General features: G+C 40.0%; 1 protein-coding gene across 1 annotated transcript; it reads right to left on the bottom strand.

The window, feature by feature from the left end:
* Window positions 1–1,070: 1,070 nt before the first annotated feature.
* On the bottom strand, window positions 1,071–23,121 carry SUPV3L1 (Suv3 like RNA helicase). Its single transcript, XM_075423133.1, has 15 exons — window positions 22,887–23,121; window positions 17,173–17,250; window positions 16,812–16,919; window positions 15,090–15,204; window positions 14,338–14,506; window positions 12,777–12,888; window positions 12,413–12,490; window positions 11,218–11,309; window positions 10,104–10,284; window positions 9,622–9,715; window positions 8,700–8,919; window positions 8,247–8,327; window positions 6,553–6,729; window positions 4,824–4,972; window positions 1,071–4,430 (listed from the first exon to the last, which is right to left on the bottom strand). Exons 1-15 carry the CDS (start codon window positions 23,119–23,121, stop codon window positions 3,935–3,937), a joined length of 2,385 nt encoding a protein of 794 aa, XP_075279248.1. The 3' UTR covers window positions 1,071–3,934.
* Window positions 23,122–23,242: the final 121 nt, after the last annotated feature.

Genomic DNA, 23,242 nt, shown 5'->3' with positions numbered 1-23,242 from the left:
AAAGGGTCTCAAAGATCTAAACGTTACTAAACTGGCAGCAAGCTCTGTTAAATATCTGACATGTCAGAATCACTGTGTAACTTGTTCACTCATCCCTGGTGCATCCTAGCTTCAGGCAGGCTGTTGTGTAAGGAAAGAAAAGACATTATCTCATTTCCATGCAGACAGCAATTCAATGCACTAAGGGCCCAGTCCCAAATATGTTCCAGCCATTTTGTACGTAACTCTGGCCAGTACAGGGGAAACAATGCAGGACCAAGTGAACAGATCAGCACCAACTGCCTCCAGTTTGGAGGCGTGAGGCAATGTTGGTCTTTCCCCTTGTCAGAGCTGCATCCAATGCAAGTTAGTCACAAATCCTCCCTCCCCCCTTGCCAAGGGCCAACAAGACTTCAAAGTTGTAATATCCCTCTCCCTACTTTCTTCTCCTGCAGTTCTCCCTCCAAATCCTGTCTCAAGGCACAACAGAGAATCCTGAAGAGGCTGGTGCTCATGTAGCCCACTTGCCTCCCATAGCCTTGCAGTCAAAGGCCTGCAGAGAAAAGGAGCTCACAGCTACAATGGTGAAATTCAGATAAATGTCTGAGTACATCAACTAAACACACACCAGTTACCTCCAGAAAGAGCTATCGTATTAATAAGCATTTTATTCTGGAGAAACGCATCTATGTTTGGTGAGGTATCGGAGGCAGTAGCAATGCTGGTTGCTGACTCTGGCACCCAGGTTAAGAAAGAGACAGTGGACAAGGCTACAGGTGAGTCATCAGGAGAAAGATGTCTTCGTTATAGCTTATGCTCCCAAGACTAACCCTTAGAACACATTTCCCCTCCCAGTAGCAGCAGTTTTGTTCCCCATCATACTCCCACAATTTTCAAACCCCCGAACAGAAAGGTGTCCCCGCATTCGTCCTGCATATGCCTCTCCTAGGGCAACATCAGGCTGTAAAACAAGGCAGAACACCTGAGGGGACTGACTGGAAAATCCACTCCAAGGATAGACACTATTTAGAAGAGCTAGAGACAGCACAGACAGGAAAGAGCACACTGGCTTAAGAGAAAGAAGGCTTTTACCGAGTAGTGCTGTTACAATCAGCATTTAACATTTCAAGCATAACAAATAAATACACACACAAAAAAATCTGAAATCAATAAACTTCCAAACATCTGTAACTTGGATGCCTGAAATTAATCTAGAAATCTAAACACCTGAAATAAACAGTTTTGCAAATGCGATTCCCAGATCAAGTGAACAATGTTGTTGATGTTGTTTAAAAACAAAAAGTTTCAGCACAGCCCCATGAAGAACAAGAGGCCACTCAATCCTCCCCTAGGGCATGTTAAAAATGTGCAGCTGGCATAGCTTTGCACCACACCAGTCCGGATTGTACTGCATGGGACCAATTTGGCAGCCATTCTAATCGGAGTCAATGACAGCCACACCATTTGCTCAGAAGAAAAGAAAACTTTCATAAAAAGTCAGCCTGGAAACGCCTGAATAAACTTCAGCGCTCTTAAAACAGTTACTACAGAGTCACTATGGAAACAAGCAATGAGTTAAGCCAAGTGCTAATCCCAGCAAAATACAAAAAAGAATGCTTATAGCCATTTAGCTTCCTTATTGCAAGGTTTGCTGCTCAAACACAAGGCTAGCTTATACCCTGAAGTCCTAGCCACTCTTTCCTTGCTCAAAAATATACGGTAGTATGCAGCTTAGCATACAATTAAAGCATGAATTCATCAAAACAGATGAGAAGCAAAGTACAGTAGCAATGTAGGCCTCTTACAACCCAACCCCACATGGACTGGGGGAGAGAAAACAGAGGAGTCATCCTTGCCCAAGTGTGGTTTTAAACAGTGGTTTGCAAATTCAGTAAGGAGTTTGCAGTCCAAGAGGGAAGTGGGAAAATGCATGCTGTCATAACCCATCTGCAGGCTTGGGCAACTACAACTTCCCTTCAAGTCTGTCAAGTGCAAAGGACACAAGGTGGCAACTGATACTGCTCAATCACGCAATCCACATCACATAAGCTTTTTGAATAGTATCAAAAGGAATACATTTGTAAGGGTTAATTGCAAGCTCACATTCTGTGCAAGTCATCTTGCTGTTAAGCAGAGGCTGCCAGGACTCCGGGAAAGCAAAGCAGAATTACTCATCCGCAAAGCAGAAAATTCACAACATTCACATGGCCATTGCCACACATAGCTGCCTGGTTTTTCTTGGGGAAGGAAAGAAACACGGGGCTTTGCAGAGGAAGGACCTAAAACTTTCCCTCCCCACCAGTCTGGTACTGAAATCAGCAGGAGATCATGTGGACTAGAAATATTCACGCACTGCTTGCTTTTTAGTAAATAATGGGGAAGAGTACATGAAATACACTGAAAACAGCTGTTAAAAACATTATTCAAACTGCCACAGACTTGTTTCTGCACAGCTCCTTAATGGATTGATACTAGTAGGAAGCAAAGAGGATTCAGCGCAAACTTTCAACCTGCAGAAATATGTGGTTGCTCATTTTAGGAAGTCAGGTATTTGAGACAGTGTAATTCAACCTGGTGTTTACAAGTATCCCAACATTAATACAAGCAGGATCTGCAGACCTGTATATAGCCAACACCAGAAGTATGGTTGCTGCAGCATTATTCTCCTCAGGCAGGCCCACCAACATGTCCTAGCGCTGAAACCCATTTCTGTGAACACACAGCAGTTTCAGCATCTGATTCTTTCCACTCTCCAGTATCCCTACTGGAAGGTCAAAAGCATACCTTGAAGCCACTCACACTGAAAACAAATGACAGAGCCTTTGCACGTGTACGCAAGAGGCATAGCCTGGCAGTGCATTGCCTTAAACCTTATTCAGTGACACTGCATCATGAAAAAAAAAAGTCCTTTTCCCAAGAATTTAGTTCCAACAATTTAAACCTTCCTTCATGTGTGAGCACCTAACTTTTCCAGTTTATGATAGCCACAATAAAACAGGTATGTAGAAATGCTACTGGCACAAATATCAACCCGCAAGCTGTTACTTAAACTATAAGCTATGTAAGCTTAAACAAAATATTTTATGCCTCATCTCAAAACTCAGATATCACAAACAAACTGGCATATGAAGCAAAAACACATTTATGAAGTGCAACAGAACAAAATAATTTGTATGAAACTGAATTAGACAAGTGAAGGAGACACAGACACCTGAATTTCTCAGAAGTAAATAAATTACACCTATGCCCCTAACATCTACTCCTTACCCTCAAAAGTCATAATCCAACTTTTTTTCACCCTCCTCCCCCAACTTTGCCTGAATCAGTGTGATGAGCTTTTCCTATGAGAAAGAATACAATTTAAAAAGCAAGGACAGATTTTGCTTTGTTTCAGTAATTATCCCTACAGATGACAGAATTGGAATTTACTCAAGAATTCCTGTGGCCAGAATTTCATCATTCCCTAATGCATTAACACAAATGCTTTTCACCTACTTCCACATTTTAACACCATGCAGAGGTTAGAGGCGCATGACTCCTATCACCATTCTGACCTGATTTGCTGCCAGGTTGTTCATTACTTGTTCGTTATCTGTTAAACTCTGCCCTTTGGGGAGGGTTGGAATGAGTAGCTAATTCATTACTAGTGAAATATCTGATGTTTATTAACAATGTGAGGCTACCTTGCAAGAAGACATCAAGTTCAAGTTTTCACACAGCAGCAGATCATACACTTGTGATGAACACTGTGACTGAAAAAGCATACAGCTGACCGGTAAAAGCAAACTTCTGGCCTCTGAGATTTTAAGAGTCCATTTCTCTGAGTGCTTCAGCTGGTCACAGGAGAAGGAAAAACATTAAAGAGCTGCAGCAGTGTAAACATGAAATGCCAAAGAATTTATTAAAATAGTATTTTATTTTATGAATAAAAACTGAACATAATTCGGACATGGTTCTACTTTTTCTTTTTCCCCATTTCCTTTGAACTGCTCTGATCATCTCTTTTTGAACCAAGGCCATATCTACCATTCCTGTGCTGATCCTGCCACTCACTCTCCAGCTGTCTCAGCATTTCTTGTGTTAGAAGTCCTTCACGCAGCAATCTGTTGGCAAGAGATCCACGTCCACGGCTTTTCAGATCCTCCTGCCTTGTAGCAGACCGGTAAGCTCTCAAGTTCTTTGCTCGTCTTTCTCCCAGAACGTCCACTGCAACAGAGAGTGCCTCTGTGGATTTTGCACCATGACGGTCTGAAACCGCCCTGGTATCCCTCTTAGTCCTTGAAAGAGGAAAGTCTTCTGACACAATTTCTGCTGTGCCAGGAGCAGCTACAGATTGTGAAGCTCGGATCAGCTTCGTGATGTTGCAGACGCCAACTTGTATAATGTCGTCTAGTTTTTTCTGGATATCCCTTACAAGGACAGCATCAGGGAACATATCCATGAAGCGGTAACTGAAGAGAGGCAAAACAACACACAATTGAACCTTTTCACGAAAGAACTGCTGACTTGGACAAAAAATGAGATACATACTGTGTAAAGTAAAAAAAAAAAAATTTATTACGTGTTGCATTGGAAGGCCACTGTATTTTAAGTGGCATTTCAGCTGCTCCAGTCCAGCATCACCTGTTTTCTAACTTCATCTGTCAGTCATAAACTGTTCTCTGGCGAACCCACAACTTGCTCCCACAACATAGCTACATTTACACTTGTCAAGATCCTCTCAAGAGCCAAAGGAGCCCATACTGCACCACATACACATGGGCTTTAAGACACTGCTTTTCTAGGACTGTAAGTCATACATATCAGGAAAAAATAAAAACAACTTTCAAGCACAAAGACAATACCTTAACCACAGATAGAGGTCAAACACATCATGAACAGCTTCAAGGTGTACTAGTTCTTTGATGTTCTTTGGAGCGGCTAACGGCCATTTGGTGTGCCGACAGAGCCAGTCAAACGTCAGAGGCTCATTTCTACTGAACTGTCTTGCAAACTGAAAAACAAGCAGATTCAGAGAAGTCCTCAGTCAGGAAAGAAGAAATCCTAAAGGAGTTAAAATTCCTTTGAGTCTGTATACACAGAGTACTTCAGAAAATACCTGCTTTGTTTTACACAGCCCAAATGCCACACATTCCTTTACTTAATAACTCAACACAGGAGTCCTCTCTCCTTTCCAGGGCCTCATTAACACAATTTGTCCATGGGCCACGCACAGTTAAGCACCAAACATCAGAGGTATCCAGAAAAGAATAACACTGAAGGAATACTATTTCGTATAGCAAAGCAGATGGACTTTGTCTTTTTTTCTTCTGATGCTCCTATTCTGTTAATTATCTTGTTTCAAAATTTCCAAGGTCAAGAAAGTGTTAAATGTGTTCCCGACTTAGGAAACACACTATTCACAACCCAAACAGATTAATCTGCACTAGAATCAGCACTTCTGAAACCCAGACATCTCAGCTTTTTTACTAAGAGATAAACAAGCCAAATAAGGTTTAAATCTAAAATTTTCAGGAGTGCTGGTGACTTGGAATAACTGCTTCCTAAGTGGCTGATAGCAGAAGTTCTTTTTTTTTGACAAGGAATGGGGCTTAAATTCACACAGGCACTCACAACAGCCTACCTCTCTCCAACATCACAATATGCCCCTTCTGCACCTGCATTACTTGGGATCCGAATGCTCAGCATTTTCTTAATGAGGCACATTTTTTTTCAACTCTTTAAATCACTCACTCAACTTTTAAAGAACGTTATTAGCCATCTTTGAAAAGTATGGGTCTAATATCTGACCTGAAGGCACCACATTAGTTTAATTTTCACACTATTTTATTAAAAATGTCTAATACAGTCTCTGAGGGGACAAAAGTGACATTGTCTAACAAAGTAACAGTCCCAAAGTTATTAATCCCGAAAAACTGAAATCAGCTGACTACAAATTCCTCAAAATAAACACTCAGGGGGCACAGTGGAAAACAGTTCACACAGGCCTGAAAAGTGAAATGATGTAATTCTCAGGGCAACTTACAGCACTGTATTTTCTGGGGTTTTAATTCTACGCAACTGTATTATAACATCAGCAGTCACACTTAATCCCACATTCTTTTCTTTTGTTGACAAGCTGACACCTTGAAGCAGCAGTATCTTGATTTTTAAAGACTACTTTTAGACACACCATAGCGCAAAGCTGAACAGTGCACAAGTGACTATGTAACACAATCCTGATCTCTCCCAATTCAAAGATCACCTGCAAGGCAAGCAGTAGGATTCTCTTAGATAAACAGCAGAAAAGCTGTCCAAATTTTAATTTACATCACAAAATAAGAACCACTCTTCAGAAGTCAAAAGCTCTGGCCAATAAAAATGGTGAAGAATGTAATTTATTAAAAAAAAAAATATATATATATATCTCTCTCCAGCTATTTTATGTTACTACCTATGAGCACTTTAAGAATGCTCTCAGATGATCTAATGCCAAAACCTGCAATATAGCAGCTAGATACAGTCTCAGTGCACCAAGACTCGCTTGCTCCAATATAAATGCTATATTTTTTGAAGGAAAAAAAAATAACTGACCTTCAACAATGTGGTACACACAAAAGGCTCTTTTCTGTTCAAGGGTGCAGTGCAGAAGACATATCGTGATCGCAAATTTAGTGGAATGTGCTGAATCATATCTGCTAGAAATTTAAAGTCATCAATATTGCAGACAAAGTAAAGCCCATCGACTTGTGACAGACTCACAAAAATATCCTGTGAAAATATAACCAAATGAAGAGGATGTTATTACAGGAGAGGGTTGTTAAACTTTGTATTACCAAACCAAAAAATTATTTAGTGTTTCAAAGCTAGTTATACTGAAAGAACAGTTAAACATACCAAATATGACCACAGTAATATAAAAGAGGGCAAGGGCATTCCCTCTATTTTTTTAACAGGATTTTCATTAAATTCTTTAACACAGCATCAGAAGAGAAGACATAACACACTATGCTTTACTTAGGGCACTAGTTGAAAATGCTTAAGTAACAGTGTTATGGAAGTATACATTTTAGTTACAACGAACCCCATCACAGGAACCAGTTACTACTGTTTAGAACTTGTTCTAGGTTTGTCACTTAGCATGACCCAAAAAGGTAATTTTACAGCGTAAAATTCAGTAACTGAGGTATTTTTAACCCAATGTCAGCAACAGACCTATTTTAGGAAGAAAGAAATCACAAGAGAAATACGGCATTGCAACAGAGGAGTTCAAAGAATACCTGAAATATATTCAAGGTTTGGAAAAACAGCAGATGCCACTGCACTTTGCAGTGGGAATTTTTATGGGCCCCCAAAATTATCTCTCCAGTGTAAATCTTTGAAAGATTTTTAAAAAGATCTTCAAAGAAACACTCAGCTTCTTAATTAAATATGTGACTGAATATTTAAGAGATCAATAACATGGGTTTTCTTTATCTTAATACTTCTATGCTACCCCAGAAATTCTCAATAGTAAAATTTTAAAGATGTGCTGTTACCCTACCAGCCTAAGTCTTCCAAGAGGTCTCCAAGTATAATCTTCTACCTTGAAGTTAGAAATCATACACTTTGCTACACGACAGCACATCAGCAGAGAACAATAATACATATTTACATCCATGAAAGCTGCTAAGAATTTCTCAGTGTACTAAAAACTGTAACACTATTTTTTAAACACAGCACTGGGAGCTTAATTTCTACTTTAACAGGTTTAGATACTTCTAAAAATTCTACTATCCATGAAATATGCTAACGATGAAATCAAGTAGATCCCACAAAATCTGTTTTCTCACAGTTAAGCAGACACTGTTTCACCATAAAGTCTACAGAATCAGGAAAAAATAATCAGGTAGCTCTCAGATGTACAGAAATCTGACATGACCAGCTCAGTTTCCCAGGAATTTTCAAGTAAGTTTATCAAAATTTCAATTTCTAATATTTTCAGCCTCAGACCAAAAAGTCTACATTTAAAATACTGGAAAGGTGAAATGAAAATGTTGTTGCACACCCTTCAACACGTGTAAACATATTTATACACTTCAACAGCTTTCAAGTTTATTATAACATAGAAAGGTTAAGCATTCTAAGTGTATTTGCAGTCACTGCTGTGGTAGAGAGAAGAATCCACCTGATAAAAGATACACACAAGGCTGGCTGTTACATTCCCAAAGTGCATATTTGTACAAAAGCAGTGATTGTAAGTAATGCTTAATTTTTAAAGCAGAAGCTGGTATTTTGATCATTCTTACAATAAGGTTGGATAAAGTGGCATCAGGGAGATGATAAGCAAACATTTCTATCTGCTCAGGAGTAGGATGTAGGCCAGCTGCCTAAAGGGAAGACAAAGAAAAAAATTTCCATTAATTCTCAATATTGTTCTGAAGTTAGTGCATCAGAAACAAAATCTAGAAAGACAAAATGCAAGAAACCAATGCACCCTACAGAGTCCAGTTTACTCAGCACACTTATCTGGAACTTAAGAACTTTTGTGTTTGAGCTTTTAATTCTTAAAAGACTAGCTTCAATATAAAAGAAACATTGCAAGCCTCCAAAAGGAACGTATATTCAAACTCACTCCTGGGTGACACAATCCATTTTTATTACTAACTTGTGAACAGACACAAGGAAAAATAATCTGTGATCAGAATACAGTAAAACAGCTCCAAATCACATCTGTACAAACTCCATACTGAGCCTCTCACCTTCACAGGGCGCACAGGCTCATTCAAAATTTCCTTCAGCTGCACAAGGTCATCACGATGCATTGTAGTGACTTCTCCTTGTTTGAAGGATGAGCCATAACGCCCAGCTCTGCCTGCGATTTGTAGAGCCTGAGAAGTTGTGATGGAGTCTATTTCCTTCTCTCCCTTCTCATTGATAGTTGGCTTTACTATAGAGTTAAAAATTATTCTTTTTATACACCTGAAATATTTGAACAAAAACAAAGAGGAATCCTTTTGTGCACATTATTTCCAATACACAACCTACCACAGAAGAATGAAAGTTTTGGGTTTGTTGGTTTTTGGGGTTTTTTTTAGCTTTTTTCCCCTGTATAAATTAAGAGACCACAGATGCTACTTACGGACACAGTATATTCAAGAGGGCAGCATAAGACTACTGGTTAGTTGCAGGAGAATTATCATCCCTACACACATCAACTGTGTTCTAATAGGGCCCTTATCCATTCATCATCATCTGCCTCAGTAGTTTCTAGCAACGCGACTGCATCGCCTTCAGCAACAAAATACACCTGAAACAGACTGAATTTACTCTAAATTTCAGAAATGCAAGAGACTGATACTCTGGCAACCTAGCACATCTGACTCCAGCAAACTGAAAGGACCTTAACAGTGCCTACTATCACACAGAATTAGGCCAAGTGAGCCATTTAATTCTTAGAATCACTTCTAAAACTAAAGCTTAGTTCTACCCAATCAAATTGACCACTACTTCCGAATTAACATGTATGTACTGTGCTATCTGGACATAGCAGCTATCTAGTCAAATTAGCCACAGTGGGGAGAAACAAGCATGGAAATCAATGCTGTATCGTACCTGAAAATAAATAAATAAATAAATAAATAAATAAAATTTATCGTACCATAACTTGCTCCAAGTACTTACAAATTGAGTCCCATTCCAATCGCATCTGTAGCAACTAAAATTTTGCATGGATCATCAGGATCATTGAATTTCTTTGCCTGTTCAAGTTTTGTTCCTAAAACAGAATGACAAAACACTTCCCATAGCAAACTCTTCTTACAAAACAATGTATGACTAAGCCTGATGCCTTTATAATAGGCTGAGAAAAAAAAAAGGTATTTGACTGATATTTGGCTGTTGTTGGGGGAAAGAGGCAGGAGGGATTTAAATAACTCTTGAAGCTGTGGATAGGCCTCATTTAATTACATCTATCTAAAGATTAATATTAAGTACATAATGAAGGTCTAATCCCAAGAGCAAAACACCAGTCAACCAAAGTTAATTACTTTCTCTAACTAGAGAGAGACGCAAAACTACGAAAACTTGTACTGCTTCATTTTAAAAGTTTTTCTAAGAAAGCAGCAAGAAGCTTTCCCTTAAAAATAAAAGGAAGAGTGCTTTACCTGGTGGCAGACTGCCATATATGACAGCACATTCTAATCCTCTGGCTTCAATTTGTCGACTGACAGAATAAATGTCATTCTTACTGAAACAGACAACGCAGTCCCCAGGACGGAGGTTATCTAAAGATTCTAAGGCATAATCCAGCACAGTAAGAGGAGTGAGCCTCTTGTAGTTTCGGACCTAGAATCAAAGTTGTCATCAAAGACAGTATGTTTTTAAATGAAAAAATTTCTGTGGAATATCAGCCAGCATGATTATTATCACAATTGTTCGTAACACTGAGGGACCTCTCGCAGTCCTGAAGGGATAATTACTGGGGAGAAGGTGACATACACCTTATGCACTTGCATACTTGCAGGACTTCCCAAGCTGAGAACTATATGGCCTCTTCAAGAAACAGAAGAACTTTGTATTTTTACATATGAGCTAGATTCAAGAAAAGAAGTATACAGGCTACATAGCAATTCTACCAAGAAATGAGTGTCTGTTTTCACTCCATCATCTGAATGCTGTAACTCGTTCCCCTTTCAGAATTACATGCCCCACCATGCACATATATATACAAAGCTACAGCTAATTCACCAGGAAATTATGCAGACTGGACATTCTTAGGACCAAATTTTATGTTTTTAAATACTCTTCACAAAGGAATCTTCCCAAGGAAAAAAAAATACTTATGACAGTGAAGTTGGCTTTCAGAGATCTTTCGATCACTTTCTTCTGGAGGTGTTGGCTCTTTTAACTCTTTTCCTCATCATACGGAGAATAACTATCAATAGATCCAGTAACCTCAGCAAACTTGAGGGCACTGCGCCCTCCAGGACAAACAGAATTATAAACAAAGCACCTAAACAACTGTAGCATTCCCTAAGGAGAACTCAGCAGAGCACTTATCATCTTTAAGCAAAACAATACCACTATTAAAAAAAACAAAAACAAAACAGCTTTGCAACATCTTCTTCGGTTTATAGGAGTTAAGAAACATTTTAACACAAACTCCTGCAAGAATAACTTCGATCAGTGATACTCCTAAAAGACCCTAAATTTCTTCCTGTTTTCCAGCAAGTAGAACCTGGTGTTCTGTCCGTAACTTTATAGAATTAAAAAACTTACTTCAACTTCCTCCCCTGTAGTGTACATGAGCTCCGTCACCAAGTCAATAGCAGCAGCTTCTCCGCACACATGGATTTCTTCCGCACAGAGTCCTGAACAAGATCCAATGAAACAAAATGCAAAATGTTGCGTATTTATAGACAACCTTAGCTTTAGCTGACTTTTAAGTTGCCTAAAAATTACATTTTGATTGCTAAACACATCAATTAGGACTGTATTTCACCTCCTTCAACATCCCAAATCAGTACCTAAAGCCTCTCCCACAACACACTACTTCCTTAGAGCTGCTCTTGATCTCATATCAGCAAGTGATGTTTGGAAATCCATTAGTATGATAACCAGAGCAGCTAATACTTTGTTGCACCCTCTCAGCCAAAACAAGAGGTACCCTTGAGTATGTTTTATTTACTACTAATGTTTTACTAATCCCCTAACCATAGCAGAACTGAAGAGCTTTGCTTTCTGCATGAACTTCTAAAATTATGAATACATCTCTAATGCAGTCAGAACAGAAAAAGGGAAAAAAACCAGGAGGTAGGGGAAGTATGACAAATCATCCTGTTAAAATTAGCATCAAGGGCAGTGAAGGGAAGGGGTGGGGGATATATAAGATTCCAAAATTCTGGTCAAAATCTGAGGAAAAATGAGTTTCAAAAATGCTTCTTGAAAAATTCTAGAATTATCAGAAGAAGCATTTTTCTACGAATTTAACAGATCAATGCAGCTCTATAAATGAGCCATTTGAAATGAACACTATACAATACTTAATGTTCAACATGTTGCCATACATCTAACAGTATTTCTTCATAACAAAACCTCTGAAAAATTGTGTTCATTATATAAAAAAGCATACTTCTAGGAAACAATCAATGTAAAAGGACAGCATGGTGTAACAACACAAATACTCTGTATTATCAAAGGAAGCAAAAGAGGCACCTGTATAACTTAGAGAATAAAAATTTTAAAAAACATTCATTAAGTAAAGCATGACAGGTAACTTGCTGCCATACAGACAAACCCTTTGAGGCAGAGTATCGCTCTGACTTGCTGTGAGAATATATGAAGAAACAATACTCGCTTTTATTTTGCATCACGTATTGTAACCACTTATGAATATACTGACTGCTAAGCTTGAATTTAATGTGCCATTTATCGTCACATTAAACTAGTTCATTGTCAACACAAACAAGCTTACCTAGAAGGGCTCTTGTCCAAGCCCATCCTCTGGCAGGATCTCTGATCATCTGAATTTCATCAATCACAGCAACTTCATCTTAAAACCAAAAACAAAAATATGATGCACCAAGGAAGAGAATCTAGAGCAGCAATACAACACAGGAAGAAATTCTAAGGCTTTCTGAAAAAGCCTACTCAAATGAAGTTAATCCTCTACCACCAAAAAGCTATTCTGAGATGATGCAGGTTTTATTAACTGCTCTAACATAGTTCAGAAATTGTTCAAGTAAGAGTGAAAAGGAACAGCTCAGCTACTTCAGAGTCCAAGCAATAATATACATTAAGATACCATAGATATGACCGAAACAATTACGTATACATACAAGGCGTATTAGTGCTGCACATTTCAATGGTACAAGCAATATGAGGAGCTTGTCTGGCATCTTCATTGGCATACACACGCTCTTCTCCTGTTACCAAGTCACATGGCACATTCTAAAGGAATTCAGAAAACTCATGTTAAGTTTCTTTAATATAACAGAATCCTCTTGCCAAAGGGGAAGAAAAATAATTTCTTAAAGTAGCTTCTAAGACAATATAATGGAAGCTATCCAGAAAATAACTACTCAGCCTTTTGAGACTCATGCCCTGTATTTAAGTCCTATCAGGCTGAAGGGTACAATGAAGAGGGAGTATCTGTAATTAGATGCCCTCCCCTGCTCCTGCAGGAGATTACATCTTCCTCTGAGCATTTTAGAGCTGTCACATCTGCAACAAAAGAACTGTCAGAAGAACTGTAGTACAAGGGGCTTATAAAGCAAGGCCCAGCACTGAAGGAGCCTTGCAAGCTCCAGCCTCCTCCAGTTCATCTGGTGATTGCCCTGTTGGGTGTCTCATCTGCTGCCTTGCACTCACCCAGCAAGAGCTCATGCGGACTAGCTGTGAGAGACAGCAGGGGCCACATTCCCCTGTCAGCTCTACACTTGCTGAATCTCAGGCAGATGGCTGCTCCTTCCATATCTACAGCCACCTGTAGAGGCATGCAGGAAGCGCCATTTAAGCCTCACAGGCTACGTATGATGCATGATCTGCCAAGTTAAAAGTCCTCACAGACTTAGAGAAACACATGGGGAAAAAAAGTGCAGTAACTCTACTAACAAGGAACATCACTACATGGTATCCACATTCACTACGCGGTACATGTTACAGGTATCTTCTAGGGCAAGCCAACCTTTCTTATGTGTTGCTTTGATAAACCAATAATAGGAATTACAAATTCTAAATCATAGACTTATCAAAAAAAGAGAAACCACAAGATCATTTGGTAAACACTACTGTACATACACACTATGCTGCTGTGTTATTGTAATACTCCGGAACTGGTGTGAGGAACCTTCAAAAAGATGCTGGAAGCAATGAAAAAAACGTACTAATGAAAGCTTCCTCTAGGGACCTGATACAGGACACTGCTCTTCAACTCAACCATCTGAAGCTGCTGAACTTTTTGTTAAATAGTTGAGTGAAATACATTGAAACTTTGAAGCAGAAGGCTTAGGGGGAGTTAAGCAAGGGTAATTCCTTGCATATAAGCTAAAATAAAGGTCATGGGCACAAGAAGTCACAGTTTCCACACTGAAAAAGCTAACAGTATGTATAGCCTGGCTAAACCCAGGGAGGGCAAAGTAACAAGAAAATGGAGGCAGGTTACAGGGATGATTGCATGGCATGTGCTTTGGGGAAAGTGACGTTCCATTTGGGGAAATGCAGTTCCGCACGCCTAAAGCAGAAATGCACAACTGGTATTCACATGAGCTGACACTACTGCAAAGCAAAGGCACCCATTGAAGCACCCTGCTTCACAAAGTACCTTAAGCAATTACAAACATGCATTCATGAGACTGTCCCAGTACTAAGGATGTAGGGTAAGTAATACAACATACTGACAGCATCATTACTCTTTTGGAAGATCTCATGAGCCAGAAGTTTTAGTGGACCACAGTATATTCCAGATTTTGCTGACAAAAATCTCTGGATAGCATGGTAAGTTTTTCCACTGTTTGTAGGACCAGCATGGAATATTATCTTTCTCTGAATAGCCCTGGCATCGGGATACCTACAACATACACAAAAAAAGCAGATCTGTTGAACATGTGTCTGGTGCTCCATATACTGATTCAGGGGAAACTGCAAATTAGCTTAAACATTTACTTTATTAATAGACTTTTTAATGTATGTTGAAAGCAGAAAGATCAAGTTCTTAATTAGAGACAGTATAACAAGGTTACTGTGTCTTATACATTCATCCTCTAAATCATACAACTCTTTCAGAGATTTAGAGTGGAATTCACACACTGTGTTCAAAATAATTCTCATTACTGTGGTCTTTCTCCTTGGGTATATTAACATTTTAACATTCTGGTGTGCTACCTCCCAAACAGATAGAGCCCAAAGGCAGCTTTCTGGAAAGACAATACCAACTCAGCAGCTTTCATAGCTCATATAATCTTAATTTCCTTTAACTGATTGCAACATATCTTGTAACAAAGATAGCAGTTCTTGACACAAACTATTGTAAAAAACAGAGATGGAAATGAAAATACAGTGCAATTCTACATCATAAAGCTTAAGACCACAGACTGTGAAATTCTACGACACTAAGAAAAGAAAACACTGCAACACCACTTAAACACACTGACCAGTTGGGCGGCAATCTTAAATCACTGATCTTGCGCAAATCATCCATACAGTCCAGCATTGGAAAGATCTGCTTTGCATGCCTCAAGAAAAATGGAAAGAGATCATCCACATGACCTGGAAGTCAAATCATTTTAAGAAAATTTGCATGCTTGTCTGAAGGTCTGTATCTTCATAACAAACTTTTAAAAAAAGGTCTATTACTTCTACCACACACTTTGATTAATTCTTTCAGCTTCTGGCTCTCTACACAGTTCAATAATTATGTCAATTGCAGAAAGGTACACTAACATGAGTACACAGATTCATTAAGCAACTGTAATACAAATACAATAGTATAAAAAAAAAAATCTCATTTCAGTATATGCAATCTGGTTAGCCTACATGTGTAGAGAACTTCTAAATAAAATGAGAAGCTAAGGAAAAGCTGGATGAGAAACAGCTTTTCTGTCCTAAGAAGATTTTAGCTTTTTCTTCCTGCCTTGGAATAAAATAAAGTCATAGGTTCTAAAATACTTTTGTGAATAAACAGAGAAAAACAGAATACTTTGCAGCTTCCCTAAGCTACTAAGACCTGGGAAGCTGGTTCAAAATTGTGAGTCTCCAATTCTTAGGTGAGAAAGCAAAAACAGAAAAATCAACTCGGAGGAGACATCCAGGTTCACTCTTCTGAATGCTTGCAGAGTAGACACATGGCCTTAAAGGTCTCATTTTAGGTCACACTCCAATTGTCCAGCTCTCATAGAATTTCAAACAACTATCTGGATCAAAAAAACCTGTTATTACCAACCATACACACATACAAAAAAGAGCAGTGTTTTGTTTGTTGTTGTTTTAAATTGAGAATTAGTACTCAACAAATCAAAATTATTATGAAAAAATTAAAGACTTTTAAAACTGTAGTATTTTCAATTATCATTCTTTTGACAAGCAAAACTCAACTAAAAACCTTCAAAACTGCCAGAATAAACAACCCTTTACACTCCTGTATACGTGACTTTTAAGGCATACATAAACAATTCTCACATATAAGTATAAAGGAGTGGAATAAGGAGAGGATATATGTGGAAGATTTTATGCACAACTACTATAAAAAGACATTTTAAATTTCCTAAGATGGCAAACATTTAAAATCTACACATTTACATTTCAAGACAAAACTAATGGCCATTACAGCCTTTTAATTACCATCCTTAACACTATGCCAAAGTTCTGCAGCTCGAACTGTGGAGAAGGCTGTTTCTGCCACTACCAGCTAGCATCACCTCTTAGTTAAGTGCCGTTGATTACAACACACAAAGCACTAAGCAAGCAAACAACACTCACTTCTATTAGCGCCACAAGGAAACAGAGCAGTGCTTGGGAATGCAGCTCTGTGACTCAAAAGCCACCTGGCCAGGAGAAAGCTCTCAAAGTGCCCCCTAGCGACGACGGAATTTTCAAGAGAGGAATAAATGGAACAGTACTGTTTTCACTTCAGCAATGAACAGACACTATACAATCGACTGCTTCTTGCTAAGACATCCACCTCTTTTGTTTCCACTTAGGAAGATTTAAGGACAGAACAATCCATAGGATGGGCATAAATATCTCTGACAGGGAAGTGGTGATTTTTAACCTCTTTTACAGCATAGTAGGGGGGTCCACATGTATGTAGCTAAGCATACAAGTCAAAAACAAGAAAAAAATGTGTATTTTATTTTACAAGCACTCCAGATACTTGCCTGCACCGCAGCATATATCATTGAGAATAATATGCAAATCAGCACTCACAGAACTGGATTCCATGATATACTTCCTAAAGCTTATAAACGCTTGGTGAAACAGGCGAGCTATAAAATAAAGGAACAAAGTGAATGTGACTGGAATCACAAAACCATATTTGTAAACACACAGCAAAACACTGAAGTAGTCCATTAAGAAACCTATACCTTAATATGGGATATTACAAGTAAATATAAAGGTTATTTGAACCGAGTGACAGAGACAACCTGTCAATCAATCAGATCTACCTAATACCACATCTGAATAGAAACAGATTTCATATTAAAAAAACAAAAAAAAAAACTTACAACATTTTCTTACCATCTAATCCATTTTCTGCTCCTAGTCTTTGGATTTCTTTTCTTTTGTAGAACTTATTTAAGTTTTTTAGAACTTCACCTGTAGAAAGAGAGTAACGTTTTCTTTAGTTTGCTCAAAATTTAATCACATTCTCCTGGCCCAAAGATCATGGCTGACAGTCTCCTTACTCTGGAGAGAGGCAACCTTTGCCATGCTGAACAGACTCAAATGATTTCTCCCTAAATTAAACACAATCAATGATTGAGCCTATTGTGGAAAAGGACAATCTTAAACTGCAGCAGAGTAAGAATTGCCATGCAGATAAGGTCAGTATTTAAGACACACTCTCCCTGGTACTTGACAGGAAAGCATAAAGGTGGGAAACTGCAGCCAACATGTTATGGAACAAAATAATTAAGGTTTTGGGGTGGGTTTTGTTTGTTTTGTATTGGCACCTATCAGGAAACAGCAGGTTTTAATGAGAAATATAAATCTGCTTAAACTACTCAGTTACAGCTTTTACTAAACATCCTGAGAAACCTTCTTCCCTCCACACTGCTTCCAAGACACACTCCCCAGAAAGATCAGGCAAACCAGATGCAGTATTCTTCCTATTTCACAGGTTAAATAAAGGACGAGAGAAGAAAACCTAACAGTTTCTTCATATATATCACAAATTACTCAATTTGCTTGTATGAAATATTTTATTATAAAGCTATTAATAAACCCTTTCCCTCCCCTAAAAGGCAAGTTCAGAGTTGCAACAAAACTGTATTTACTCTGAATTTAGTTCATTAAATGCTACTTAAATGACAATGGCAAAAATGTGTCCCCTCTCCATGTACAGATCGGAAATTCACAAAAATCTAACAAATATCATGAGCATCTATTAATAAACTTATGTTATTCTTAAAATTCAAGTCTATAAAGCCTATAATATAAAATGCTAGGACTGATACACAACGCAGCACAAGTCACTGAACGCAACACTGCCAAGCAACACTCTGCAACTAACTGTAACTCTTTGAAGTCTCTGCCATGACATGGAAAGCTTCCCATGAGATCCACCTTAAATTACTGAAAGACTGCCTCTCTTTCTAAAACACTATGCTCTAGAACAGAGAGAGACCACTTTGCATAATGAAAATCATCAGGTGACAAGAATACGGCAAAGTTCAACTGCAGGCAAATCCAGAAGCACAAGAGCAGTGGCTACATCCCATACCCTGTGCATGGTTACAGTACTCTACTAACAGATTAACTTGGAGCCTGAAATGTTCGCATAGATAACTAATCACCATTGTCAACAGGCTTACATTTACTACACAGGCATCCATACTCTCATCAGAAAATGCTTAAAGGCCCAGAAATCAAAGACAGATTGGAAAACACTGCACTAAAAAAAGCACTGGACTAAATTCTCTTCAGAGATTCCATAAGAAGTTATAACAGTTAACATACCATCAGCCAAGAAGCTAAATTCACAACCTACTGGCCTTACTTCACAACGCAAAGATCAATGCCAGAACATCTGTCACTATCCAAGGCAACATGACACTGTGACCATCGCAGCCCTCAACATCCAAGGTCACGATCCTTCCTAAGTGCAAATACTTGTCTTAACAATAAGGTATATCAAAACAAAGCAAAGCTGGCATTACAGTCCAACTAGGCACACCCACATTAGCTTCATCTAACTGCACGTAGTACTATTTCTACAGCAACAGCTAGCAATCAAGGTACGTACTCGGGAGATTTGTGTCCTGCCTCTTCAATTACCCTTATTACTATTCACTCCTGTTTTAAGATTTCTCTTTTTTTACCATTTCCTCATTCTAGAAGAGTATTTTAGCTCTTACTCCTCCACTACTGTGACTCCTCAGCAGAATTTTTTAAGGTTCTGTGTAAAAAGACAGCCTGACTCTGCAGTTCAGTTCAGAAACTACACAGTTAGCCTCCAAAGTATCAGATTCATTTAGACACTTCAGCCCTATTTGCAGGAAGGCTTTTCAGTCATTTTCCTGCATCTGAAATGACAACAGTCCGTTTCAGTAAGCCTGTATGCTACCACTGGGTCAGCTGAACTGCTTTATTTTAAAATTCCTCCAGAACTATGAGACTTCTATTGTCCAGTCCAAGTGACCCTGTGCATCTAACCAACCCACTTGTTCAGGCACCTCCTGTTTCTGATTAATAAATTGCTGACAATACCTCATCTGTCTTAGCTCACATTTCTCACCAGCAAACACAGCCCCATGGTCTGACACATGAAGCCATAGAATCACAGAATCACAGAATGTTAGGGGTTGGAAGGGACCTCTGTGGGTCATCTAGTCCAACCCTCCTGCCGAAGCAGGGTTACCTACAGTAGGCTGTAGAGGACCTTGTCCAGGCGGGTCTTGAATATCTCCAGAGAAGGAGACTCCACAACCTCCCTGGGCAGCCTGTTCCAGGGCTCCGTCACCCTCAGAGGGAAGAAGGTCTTCCTCGTATTCAGACGAAACTTCCTGTGCTTCAGTTTGTGCCCGATGCCCCTTGTCCTGTCGCTGGGAACAGCTGGGAACAACAGTTGTTGTTTGGGGTTCACCGAGACGGACATTCAGTACAATAACTGAGCATTAGGGCTCCAAAACAACCACCATATCAAGGATTCTGTGAAGCCACATGGCATAAACTGCTGACCTTGCAGACTTCTGTTTATATTTATTTAAAAATGGACAATGGATCATCTCAATACCAGAAAGCCCACAGTCAAACCAAACCTAATTTGTGCTGCCCACTGACTTGGCAACATTCAGGCCCGGTACCACTCTTTCTCTCTCCGTACTGATAGCAGACCAACTACCTTCACGACATCCCTGTCTTCTCTCATTGCTCTTTACACTCCTTTCTTTTGATACTACACGCATGAGCAGACTTGTTGTTCCCTTTCACCCTCCTAAGTTTAACACTGTTTCTTTTTTCTTGCCTTTTTTTTTTAATGTAACTCTTCCTTTTATATTTCACTATAACATGCTCATGTGTAACCTAGTCACTCAACAATTAGCTTGTTCGATAAGGCAATCATACAAGTGGTTTAGAAAACACCTACTTAGATCTTAAATCATTCCATCATATGGCAATTTCATAGTGTTCTATTGTTTCCCATAACACTGTGCATTTGGGCCTCTCACAACAAAGACATCATCACCACACAAATGTATCAGAAACATTACTAACATAAAAGAAATAAAAGGCTAGAAAGACATATTCTGCCACAATACCTGTAAGATATGCTCAAAAGCAAAGCTCCTTCTAACTGTAACCTACTTGATATATCAAAATCGAAAGCATACATCATCACTCGTAAGGACCCACTTCCTATGAAGTCGCAGAAAACAGATGCAGCCATGAATGAATTCCACTACAGGCTGTTAAGTGGCAGGTTTGGTACAAAGGTTTTGTGAAACTGGCTTTGCAAAAGTGAGCTTCTAAAGGGCTTCTGTTATACTGACGGTGTTTGACTAGTGTGAAAACTACGATCACTGTTTCACTTCAGCAAGTAACAAGCTAACAACATGATTCACATTGGAATTAAGCATATTGTAAGTAACAACGTTTCTTCACAAGCTGTAATCAGAAAGCCTGCAAACACAAATTTTTCGTTAATGAATCTAGCTTAGTATTTGACAGTGGAATCTGACACGATATCTTCGTTCAAAAGGTAAAAAAAATAGATGTGTAATACTGTGCGTGGTCAGAATCTGAGGGGGGGAAGCAGAGGCAGACTATTTACTTCATAAAAGCGAATGGATTATATTTGCTAAGGAAGATCTCATTCAGTTTCCTCTTTACCATCATTGATAAGTTTCAAAATACAAAACTACTGACAGCAACACAGAGAGCAGAGAGGCCAACAAGCCAGATGAGCACCATACTGGCCACCTGGCTGGTATTCCTTGCAAGTCTCACGTAAAAGAACTTCACACTGTTTGAAGTTGTTAATTTTCACCTGTGGGAACATAAATAATTTTAGCCAATTTGTTCTCTCTCAACAAGTTAGCAGAGACCAAACAGAATCTGTATTTATTTTACCACAGCATTTAATTGCATCTTTGAAGAAACCCAGTATAACCGTTTATCTAACAAATAAGACAACCAGTAATGTACAAGTAAGATGCCACCATTCATATTTGTTGGTACCCGAGGAATGCACTACTAATAAGCCAACACTCAAAGACAAGCCTGAAAACAACGCAGATTTTTTGTATTACAGCTGTTCAGAATTTTTCCTCCTAGCCAGGTGTTTTAGCTGTCAGGGCCAGGTATTCTTTTCTCAAGGGCTCTGAACAAATTAAGTTCATTTACCCATGCTTCCTATACCTAGTGTTAATACATATAATATGCCATCAGAAAACTTAGTTAGGAGAACATGTGATGAAAAAAAGTTTCCGTTTACACCCTCAATGTTTTGGGATCACCAGACATCAAAAGAATCAAGAACTTGTTTCTTATTGATCAAGTCTTTAAAGACAGAATGCTGGCACAGCTGAATAAAATAAGACTCTTCCTGAGCATAAGACTGAACATGGATGAAGAATGAACAGGATGTACAGTTTATAATTAAAGAAAAGGAAACACTGAAAAAGCAGTTACGACTCACTCAATGGCTCGAGATAAAATTACAAGACATCCAAGAACAGAACTGTAGAGCATCTAAAAGTCAACTACAGAATTTCTTCTCTCTTCCCACTTAAAAGTCAAAAAAATAATGCATCAAGTAAAATGACAGGATATATAGCTAGCAGATGGATAGAAGAGAAACATAAAACATTGAGAAAGATGTTATTCTACTCCAAGACTGAAGATCAAACTCCTATTCTGGTTCTGACGCACTCAGCAGCTCTCCTAACACCAAGGGCACTGAAGCATGTAGCTCTCGACACAGCTTTCCCAGCTGATACACAGAAACCTACACTTCATGCCTACCTGCTCATATTTTAAGATGTGCAAACCCAGGAATATACAAACAGACCTACACTTTTCTAACTGAAGTTAAACTTAAGTTTCTAAGACTGATCGCCAATTGCTAGAAATACTGAATGCTTGGCCCAGTTTTGATCTAGGCACATTCACACACAGGCAGAATCACAGAATAGTAGGGGTTGGAAGGGACCTCTGTGGATCACCTAGTCCAACCCCCCTGCCGAAGCAGGGTCACCTAGAGCAGGTGATGCTCTTCCATCTGTAACACCAACTTTTGAGAAAACTATGACTTCTAAGTGCAGATACATTTATGGTTTCGGAATGCCACAAGATTTCAGTTTAGCCGTGGGATCTGCCTCCATGCCACGCACCTTTATTCTGTCTGCGCCGAAACAGGGAGTCGAGGAAACAGGCCAACAGATTTTTTTCCCCCACACAGGGCACGCCGAACGGGCCTTGGTAAAAACCTCACCTGACAGCTTCTGTCCCGCCTTCACCTTCGCGGGCACGAGCAGCTACACCGGTCAAACAAGCTGCATGTAAAGACCCCCCTGCTCGCCAGAGAAACAAGGCAAGAGGAGCGGCGGAGGCCAGACGACGCCCGCCAATTCCTCTCAGTCCTCCCGAGGAGGCAGCCCCGCAGGCGGGGGCGGAGGGGCAGCACGCCGCGGCTCCCGGCAGGAAAAGGGCGGCCAAGGCCCGCGCCGCCCCTTCCCGCCGCCTCAGGGCCCCCGCCCGACGGCCGCCGCCTCACGGCCGCCCGCACTCACCCTTGTCGAGGGGCTGCGTGAGCTCGGCGCCCACGTCTTCCTCGGCCGCGTCGCCGACTGGCTTCAGCGGCACGGGCACGAAGAGCGAGGTGTCGGGGGCCCGGGAGCTGCCGTCCCCGCCGACCGAGGAGGAAGAGGCGGCGGCGCGCAGGCGGGCGGTGCCGGCCCCGCCATGGCGGAGGACGAGCCCGGCGCGCGCCGGGATCCGCAGCAGGGGCCACGCGCACCGCCTCATCGGCAGCGAAGGGCAGGGGCGGCGGGCGCAGGGCTCGCTCGTCATCGCACGGCGACCGCCCGCCCTCCCTCCGCCGCGCATGCGCAGCGCCGCCCTCAGCCCACGGCTGAGAGGCTCCGCC

This window comes from Opisthocomus hoazin, chromosome 6 (assembly GCF_030867145.1).
Source record: "Opisthocomus hoazin isolate bOpiHoa1 chromosome 6, bOpiHoa1.hap1, whole genome shotgun sequence".
Taxonomy (NCBI): Eukaryota; Metazoa; Chordata; class Aves; order Opisthocomiformes; family Opisthocomidae; genus Opisthocomus; species Opisthocomus hoazin.
Note: the sequence above shows the minus strand (reverse complement) of the source record. Positions and strands in the feature narration are given on the sequence as shown.

Coding starts and splice junctions, on each gene's coding strand:
- SUPV3L1 (XM_075423133.1), bottom strand. CDS start 23,121: ATGAGGCGGTGCGCGTGGCCCCTGCTGCGGATCCCGGCGCGCGCCGGG. Junction 15,205..16,811: donor TGATATATGCTGCGGTGCAG/GCAAGTATCTGG, acceptor TTTGACTTCCAG/GTCATGTGGATGATCTCTTT. Junction 12,491..12,776: donor GTGCAGCACTAATACGCCTT/GTATGTATACGT, acceptor TTTGGTTTTAAG/ATGAAGTTGCTGTGATTGAT.